Genomic DNA, 8,726 nt, shown 5'->3' with positions numbered 1-8,726 from the left:
GAGCCAACATTTATGAATTAGGGAGCTTCATGTTGGAATCCCAAATCCTAACTTCCCTTGAAGAATGAGAAGATTTGGCAACATTAGACCTACATTCCCCAAGACAACTCTGGGCTTCAGCTGCTTCCTTTGCACATGTCCTACAGTTCTGAGCACTCACATTGGAGTCTGCATTTTTCCCCAACCTGGCCTACTTCACTCTGTACAGTGACCTGCCTGATCCCTGCAGGTGGCTGGCTTTGTGAGTCCTTGTCTAGAATGGTCTACTACAGTTTACCCTTTCTTCCTGAGATTTGAACCAACAGGGAGCCAGGCACAGGGTCAGCATCTCTGGTCCCACTCCCTCCCCAAACCAAAGACTTTTCCAATGCAGCAAGCTTGACTCCACAGAACAAAGCCATGAAGGGAGGGTTATCATCAAGTCTTACCATTTATTTCTTTATGGGGTTAAACAAGAGCAGAGAGGCCTCTGCCCCACAATGCAACAAAACAGAAAGCAGTACACATACAGAGACTCTCACCAAAACACAGAGGCAGGGTAAGAGGGAGGGCAGAGACAACTGAATCATAGCCAGGTAATGGAGGAAGGGATGGGGGACTACTAGGAAACCAGCTTGGACACTCAGTCATAGGAACTAGTGCAAGAAAGTCCTACTCATGAAGCACAGTGTAGAAAATGGCATAAGAAAGCTGCCCGGCTCTGCTGCCTGTGATGGAAGGCAGGGACAGCCAGAGAGGTGGTGGAATATTAGGGTGGTGGGGTGAATGGAGGCAGTCAAATGACTCTGAGGTGGAGTGAGGTGCCCCTTTCCTCTGCCACTGGGCAAGGCCTTGGGCTGGTCTGAGCCAGGGGTCTCCTGGGCACTTAGTGAGGGGGAAGAGAGGATGGGAGTCTCCAAGGGTCCATTCCCTGGGGCCATATGGTTCCCCTTTACTTCCCAGTCCTTTTTCCCCTCCTGAGGATGCAGGAGTTAGAAGGCAGTACCTGGGGTCTCTCTGGAGCCCAAGCACCCGCCCCTTTAATTATACATAAGCATGTCTGGAAAGGAGCCAGCACCTCTTCCCCTCCCCAGCTGAAAAGAGCACTCTAGGGATGAGGTATGTGGCCAGGCCTGAAGTGATGAGGGCCAAACAGGGGAGTTTGTGGGCAGGGCACAGGAGTTGGGGACAGGCTGTAAGAAATGAGAAAACTGGCAGGGAAGGACTCCCCAATCTCATGTAACCAATCTGGGACCCAGTTGAGGCCCATGAATGATTCCCTCTCCACTAGGGAGGCCTCCCATTCATCCCTAAGCTGACCAAGTCCGGGCCATCTGCTTCTTGGTTTCTGTCTCATGCAGCCCCAGGTCCACCCTCCCATTCACTCACTAGTATCACATCCCAGAAGGACACAGGCCTTGTTGGCACTAAAAGCTCCCTGGCCTCTCCCAGGAATACAGCTCTGGCTCCCTTTCCTGTCAGTTCTTAACCAGAATTCAGATGTCCCAGGCAATGTGGGATCCCCCCTATTCCCCACCCCCACACAGCAGACCAGAGCAAGGCTAATGGCCCCCAAGGGGTTCTCAATGCCTCTTCTCTTGTCCAGCCCTCTAGCCTGACTCAACAGTTTCTCAGCCAAGGGATGACAGCACATGATCTTTAGTCAAAGGGTCTTTTTGCCAGTCCCTAGACTTTCTCTAGCAAGGGACTGGGGTGACTGCAGCAGAAGATCCTGCTACAGGGTGTAGAGGAGTCTGTTTGTTTCACAATTGGGACAGTAACCCATGGGGTCAGAGATGGAAAGGCATGAATACTCTTTGGTAGGCTGGGGACGGGTACAGGGTGGGGAGAGGGGAGGCTCATCTCTGGAGAGCTCTGGGGCAATGCCACCAGGTTCTCCTTCATGGAGGCCTGGGCTAGGACAAGAAAAGGGAGTATGAGGACCCTGGCCAGGCCTGATCCACTTGGGCTTAAGTCCCTCCTCCCCATGGAGATAGGAAATGTTAATATCTTTGGCCCTAAGGCCAAGATCTCCAGGGCAAGGGAGGCCCTTGGGAGTATGTGCACCTTCTGTAAGATAGGGTCCTTCAGACAGCAGCAGTCTAACCATGTGCCTGTAGCCTTTTGCTTTAAGGCCCAGCAACTCAGTTCCTGTGGTCTTTTCCCAGAGGGCTCCTAATGCAACTCTCTCTGTTTTGGGGAGCAGTTTTCAAGCCTGCCTCAACACTTATGGTCCATCTCCCCAAAGCTGGGTGGCAGTAGCCTATTCGACCATCTCTTCAAGCCCTCTGCCCACATTTCTCCTCTCCTATCTCCCTTCCCTATCTTCATCCTCTTTCACCACTCATTCTGTACCCCTTTCCTGCCCCTCATTGCCTAGGGTGGTGGGGCACAGCTTAACTGGGGCCCCGATCTAGCTGCAACTATGCGCACCTCATCTCCCAGCCTGGTGCTTCACCTGCGATAGTCCCAGGTGGGGCAAAGTGTGTTGAAGTGGCAGAAGGGCCATTGCACTGTCTGCCGTCGCCCGTTGGGATATGGGCAGGAGGGAATTAAGGATCTTGGCAACAAAAGGAATGTGGAGGGGGGGAAGAGTGTCTCCCCTCTGTGCCCCCCAACATTCCCTGCAGGGCCCAGGCTGGGTGAGCAGCCTCTTTCCCTGGGGTCAGGGCTCTTGGCAGGGGTGGGCATATCCAGCCCCGACTTCCTCCCTTTTTTTGCTAAGCCCCATAGATGGGGGCTTGGGAGGGGTCACCTGCTGCTCCTGCCTTTTTCGCCTGGATGAGTTTTGCAGCTCCTTGGGGCCCTCTGGCCATTCTGTTGGAGCTGCTTTTGGGGTGGGGGTAGGCTGGGGGGATGTGTGGTTCGATTTCCCCCCGTCCCCACCTTATCCTATACCTCCCATGGGAGGAGCCCCCTTCCCCCCACCTGGGGGAGCTGGAGCTGATATCAGTGTGTGGTGGAGGTCTGTTCTCCCTACTGTCACTCTTCCCGTGTCAGGCCCTCTTCTAGGGCAGGCAGTGTCTCCAGCCCCAATCCCCCACCACCCTGGTTGTTGGAGAAGGACACCACGGTATGGAGGAGCATGAGAACAAGGATGCAGAGCCGGATCCTGCTAGGGCTGAGGCGGGAGCCCCCAGAGACTGGCAGCAGGGCAGGCTTGTTGCTGACACGGCCCGGGGGATCATGACGGGGGTGGTAGTGGTGGTACTGTTGGTGGTAGTGGTGGAAATAGGAGTGGTGGAACTGCTGGTGGTGGCTTTTGGGGGCCTCAGACTCCTTGATCTTCTTCTTCTTTGCCTCACAGGAGACCCACTGCACGTCACAGCACTTGGTTTCCGGCCACTTTGGTGAAGTATCCAGCAACCCTGCCAATGGATAAGGAAGGTGTGGTGGGGTGCTTGGGGAGCAGATGGCTGCGCCTTATCTAGGGATCGGGTTTCCAGAGCTGGGGCTGCTCAGGTAGCCTCATCCAAGGCTCCTTCCCCGCTAGCCCTCAACACTTTCCCTTCCTGAGCCCTTCTTTTCTGAGGATCCCAGTCAGTTTCCTCAGGATGAATCCTTGGATGTGTTCTGGCCAGAGAAAGACACTCTGGTCTTTTGCCCTATTCCACTTGCCCCTGTCCCAACCTGGGGACCTCACTGTCCATTTGTCCAGCCACTGGCCTTCTTCTCACCTGACTCCCCTGTTGTTCTCCCTGCTCCCACTCCTCTGACCTGATGCCTGCCCTGGGTCCCTGGCTTCCTCCCTCTTCCCCAGTGCCCTGCCTTTACCTGTACAGATAAAGCCAGGGAGCCCTCCGTACACCATTTCCTCATTGTCGGGGAGTATAAAGGGGCACCGGGTCTGCACCTCCAGGCAGTATTGCTTGCAGGGCACCCAGCGCTGGCATTCCTGCTGGGTCACGCTGAAGTATTCTGAGCACAGCCAGGCCTTGTAGACAGCCTGTGGGGAGAGGAAAGAGCATCAGCCCACGTACCAGCCCCTTTCCACTTCAGAGGACCGGGATGGGGGGCCATACTTGTGATCTCTCAAGGGGGCCTCACCAACCTAACCCCAGGATCCAGGGGGTAAAGAGGAAGAAGGACTTGGGTCAAGGACTTGGCCAAGAAGGACTTGGTCACTACATTTTACCTAAGATTTCCCATCTCATAGCGAGGGCTCTCAAGACCCCCCAGTCTACAGTAGTCATCCAAGACTCAGAATTTGTGTGGTGGCAAAAATCACAAAATTACTCCTAGGTCAGAACTGGAAGGAGCCTTAGCAATCATCCCATGCAATCCTGGTCCAAGGAAGTCTCTTGACTTGTCTGAGACTACCTATACATAATGAGGCAAATTTCAGTATGGTTCAATTCAGCAAACATTTCCTTGGCTGACAGTATTGAGTTTCTAAATTCAAGAAAGAGAAAGAATAGTCCTTGCTCTACCTAATTAGGGTGTTGTATGGATGAAATAACATGGCACGTATGAAAATGTTTTGTAAACTCTAAAGTGTAATGCAAATGTGAGGGGTTACTTTTAATAAAAAACAGGAACCTGCCTTACCCGGCACCATGTGTGCCTTTGACCTTTACTTGATCCATGCTCTGCCCTATTGGCTTCTGCTCTGGCATGGAGCAGACATCACACACACTGCTACATTTCATTTGTAACCTCTGCTTTGCAGTTTCACTTCATGGGTATACTTCCTGTCCCTCATCTAGCCCACCCCTGCCAGGCACTGGGTGCTAGCTAAGAAAGGTTCCCTGCTCCATACTATTTGGTTATGGTTAAATCCAGGGTTTCATAACAGTGATACTACTGACATTTTGGGTCAGATAATTCTTTGCTCTGGGGGTTGTCCTGTGCATTGCAGGATATTGTGCAGCATCTCTGGCCTCTACCCATTAGACACCAGTAGCATTCTCTCCCCTCACGTATTGTGAAAACCAAAAACAAAAACATGTCTCTAGCCATTGTCAAATGTCCCCCCAGGGTAGGGGAATTCTCTCCAGTTGTGGACCACTGATCTAGGTCCTTGCTCCTCAAAGTATGGACCTAGACCAGCAGCATCATCATCACCTGGGAGCTTGTGAGAGATGCAGAATCTCAGGCTCCACTCCTGATCTGTCAAATCAGCATCTGCATTTTAACATATGCCCAGATGGCTTTCATGCACCTTGCCTGTTCCTGTGTCACTACCCACATCCAGCCCTGGTATCTTTAGGGGAGCTTTCTAGGTTCATCATTGTTCCTCACAGCAATGGTTCTTAGACTTCAGTATGCCTCAGAGCCCCCTGAAGCATTCGTTAAATATGCAGATGTCTCCCTCTGTTTCAGCTTCAAGAGGACAGAAGTGGGCTCAGCATCTGCATTTTTGAGCCAGGGGGTCACTGTGCTGCAGGAGGCTTTTCCACCATACTCTGAGCAACATGGTTTTAGAAGCACTGTCAGTTTCTTATACTTACTTTAAACATTTTCACTAAACTACAAATAACTCTGCTGTGAACATTGACTTTGGCAATGCAATCCCACACTGGCCTTTTCCAAAGCAGGGGTGTACTAGTGGGTGATGGGGTAGGTGGTGGTGCAAATCAATCCCCCAAGGAGCAAAACATTGCTTGGGACTTTGGTATCTCACAGGCAACTCAAATTTAACAAGTTCTAAATTTTAAAATGTAGATCTTACTTTTTTAATCCCAAATCCATTGTCGTCCTCAAGTCTTGACCATTCAGTGAGTGCCAGAAAACCACTTCAGTGAGTGCTATGAAACATAGATGCCAGCTTTCATGTCTCTTTCTCTGTATCCCCTCATCTAGTTTATCAGAGAGGCATGCCAATTGTAGCTCCACATCCACGCCTTTGGGCAGACCATCATTATCTCTCACCTGGATGACAGTCTCGCATCTGCCCTCCCCACCTGCACTCTTGCTCTTTCCAATCCACTGTCCACACAGGAGGAAGAGTGGTCTCAAAACACAATTGACTCATGTTACTCCTTTGCTCCAAACCCTTCAATGGATTTATACTGAAACTTCTGACCACAGATTTCTAGCCCTCGTATGACTTTGCTCCTGTCTCTCTCTCAAACTTCATTTTCTTTCTTTTCCTTGAACATACCCTCCTTATTCCCACCTCAGGGCCTTGGAACATACTGTTCTTTTGTTCTGGAATGCTCTTCCCCCTACTCTTGACATGTCTGGGTCATTCTCATTTTTCAGATCTCGGTTTAAATGTCCCGTCATCAGAGAGGGTCTCTCTTTACCCCTCTCACCAAAGGATGCTGCCCTCATTATTCTCTTTTCCTTAATTGTTTCTTCACCACAAGTATTACTTTCTCTGCACTCTTGTTTCCTTTCTGTCAGCCCCACTAAAATGTGACTTGCACGTAAGCAGACATGGGTTTGCTTTATTAACCATTGTGTACACTACACAATATACACTAAAAAAATCAGTTGATTGAACGAACAAGACAAGCAAATGAGGACATGTTTCTAGGCTCATGAAAATTCCAGTTTCATGGGTAGACACATCTAACTTGAATCTATGGCATATGATCTATACCACAGGAGAGTTCAAACCATGGACCACTGGAGTGAAGCAAGTAGAGAAGCAGGGAAAGATTCCAGTGTGGGGAGAACAGTTGAGCTTGGACTCAAATCAGGATTTTAGATGGGGTGTATGGAGATGAAGTAAGTGGGCATTCCAAGCTGAGGCAACAGCTTAAGCAAAGGTATGTCAGCAAACAAATTCATGGTGGGTTAAGAGAACAGAGAATGGTTTTGTATGAATGGAATGAAAAGGGCACCAATCTCTTGTTCACAGACATTTATTTCCACATTTTTACTATTATGAACAACACTCCAGTGACTATCTTTATACATACATCTCTTGCACACTTGTGTTAAATTTTATTTATATCAATTCCTGAATATGAAGTTATTGGACTAAAAGAACATGTGAAAAGGAATGGGAAAGGAGTGAAAGGAAGGTAAAAAAGGGGGTGAAAATAGGAGGCAGGGTAAGAGAGCTGGAAGGTTAAAGAAAAGGGCAGGAAGAGAGTGGCTTGAGGGGTGTGAGAGAGTGGCAGCTGGGGCAAGGGGTGGAAGACAGGAGGTGTGTAGGAAAGAGAGGGTAAGGAATAGTTGGAATAGTCGGGGTAGGAAACAACGGTGTTGAGAAGAAACAGCCAGGGAATTAGAGGTGGCGGGTATAAAAGAGGTGAAGGGGTAAGAGTGGGGTGAGGGTGAAAGAAGTTGAAAGGTAGGGACATAAGAAAGGGTGAGATGGGGGTAAGCGGGGCTGTTAAGAGAAAGTGGTAATAAAGAGAGTAAGAAAGACAGGGGTGATAACAAGCAGCGGGTGAATAAGATGGAATAAGAGTGGTTAAGAAAGATGGGAGCATAAGAAAGCAAAGGTAAGGAAGATGGATAAGAAAGCACAAGAAGGGGAGGAGAAAGAAATTAAGGCAGGAAAGAACATGAAATTACAAGAACTAAGGGTCCCAGTACCTTAGAGACTTCCCTCCATCTTTTGAGCCCCTCAGTGCCAAGATGAGTCTCCGTCCACAGGCTCTGCCCCAGTGTCTGCAGCCTGGACCCAGAGCCTGCCTCACCCTCACCCCAAAATGTGTGTAATTGGCCCCCTCCCAACCTTGCATCCATTGGTGGGACTCAGAAGTCTATGTAAAATTCTTTCTGGGCTCTTCTAGTTCAATGTTCCTGGTCCTAGGTGAGGAGGCCCCAGTGGAGTTCCTGCCCTCCTCCCAGGCAACTGCAATTGGCCCAGTAACAGGCTATGGTGGCTGGGCGGTCCCCTCATCTGCTCCTGGAGGGAGGAAGGGAGGGAGGCAGCCAAGGTAGGTTGGGGAAGGGGGAGGGGTGACCTGACATTGGGAGTGTGGCCCTTCTCCTTAATTAGACGACCTCCCCACTCAGTCCCCACATCCCCAGCCAGAGTCACCATGACAACAAGTGGGTGAGCAGATTGCTTGGGGAGGACACCAGGCCTGTGGGTGGTAAGGCAGGAATAGGCAAGGAGCTAATGAGGGGAATGGAGGCAGAAGAGTGATGCAGGGCTCAGAGGTAATCCAATTCCTCAGCTCCACAGAAGGCCAGGGAGGCCATTGTTATCCCTCATGCCTCAGAGGTGGCCTGGGGTCCTTCTCAGGTGAAAGATATGGCTCTCTGTGTTTGTTACAGCTTGGGCAACAAGACTGCCTTAGACTTTGCAGCCCTGTTTCTAAGATGGACCTAGGTAGCTTGTCCTGTCTCATCAGTGTTAGGACTGAGGGAGGGGTTGGCAGGGGGAGGTTGTTTAGTCATTCACAGGGGCCTGGGCACTTGTCTACAAGGATGGAGGAAAGCCAGGAGGGCCCGGCTTAGGAGAACTGTGGGGCTTGCTGGAGGCAAGGCATGCAGGGAAAGTGTAGAAATGTCTTAGAACCAGCTAACAGTCAGCTGGGAGAATCCTGGAGCTCTTTTGTTTTCCAGTATCTCAACTATGGCTGCATATCACAATCACTCAGAGAGAGCTTCCAAAAAATACTACTGTCTGGGCTGGGTGCGGTGGCTCATGCCGGTAATCCCAGCACTTTGGGAGGCTGAAGCTGGTGGATCACTTGAGTCCAGGAGTTCGACACTAACCTGGGCAACATGGTGAAATCCTGTCTCTACAAAAAACATTACTGTGCGTAGTGTTGCACACCTGGGATCCTACCTATTTAGGGCACTCAGGTGGGAAGGTCACCTTTGCCCGGGAGGCA

The 8,726-nt window shown here is 50.5% G+C and overlaps 1 protein-coding gene across 1 annotated transcript in view; it reads right to left on the bottom strand.

The window, feature by feature from the left end:
* Positions 1-411: 411 nt before the first annotated feature.
* FAM155B (family with sequence similarity 155 member B) overlaps positions 412-8,726 on the bottom strand; it is a 28,249-nt gene continuing 19,934 nt past the window's right edge. The window contains exons 2-3 of the mRNA XM_017516395.2: positions 3,754-3,925; positions 412-3,347 (exon numbers count right to left, since the gene is read on the bottom strand). Of these exons, the coding sequence (XP_017371884.1) occupies positions 2,962-3,347; positions 3,754-3,925 (558 nt within the window). The 3' untranslated portion in view covers positions 412-2,961. The remainder of the gene's footprint in view (positions 3,348-3,753; positions 3,926-8,726) is intronic.

Source organism: Cebus imitator, unplaced genomic scaffold (assembly GCF_001604975.1).
Source record: "Cebus imitator isolate Cc_AM_T3 unplaced genomic scaffold, Cebus_imitator-1.0 Scaffold582, whole genome shotgun sequence".
NCBI classification, from domain to species: domain Eukaryota; kingdom Metazoa; phylum Chordata; class Mammalia; order Primates; family Cebidae; genus Cebus; species Cebus imitator.
Note: the sequence above shows the minus strand (reverse complement) of the source record. Positions and strands in the feature narration are given on the sequence as shown.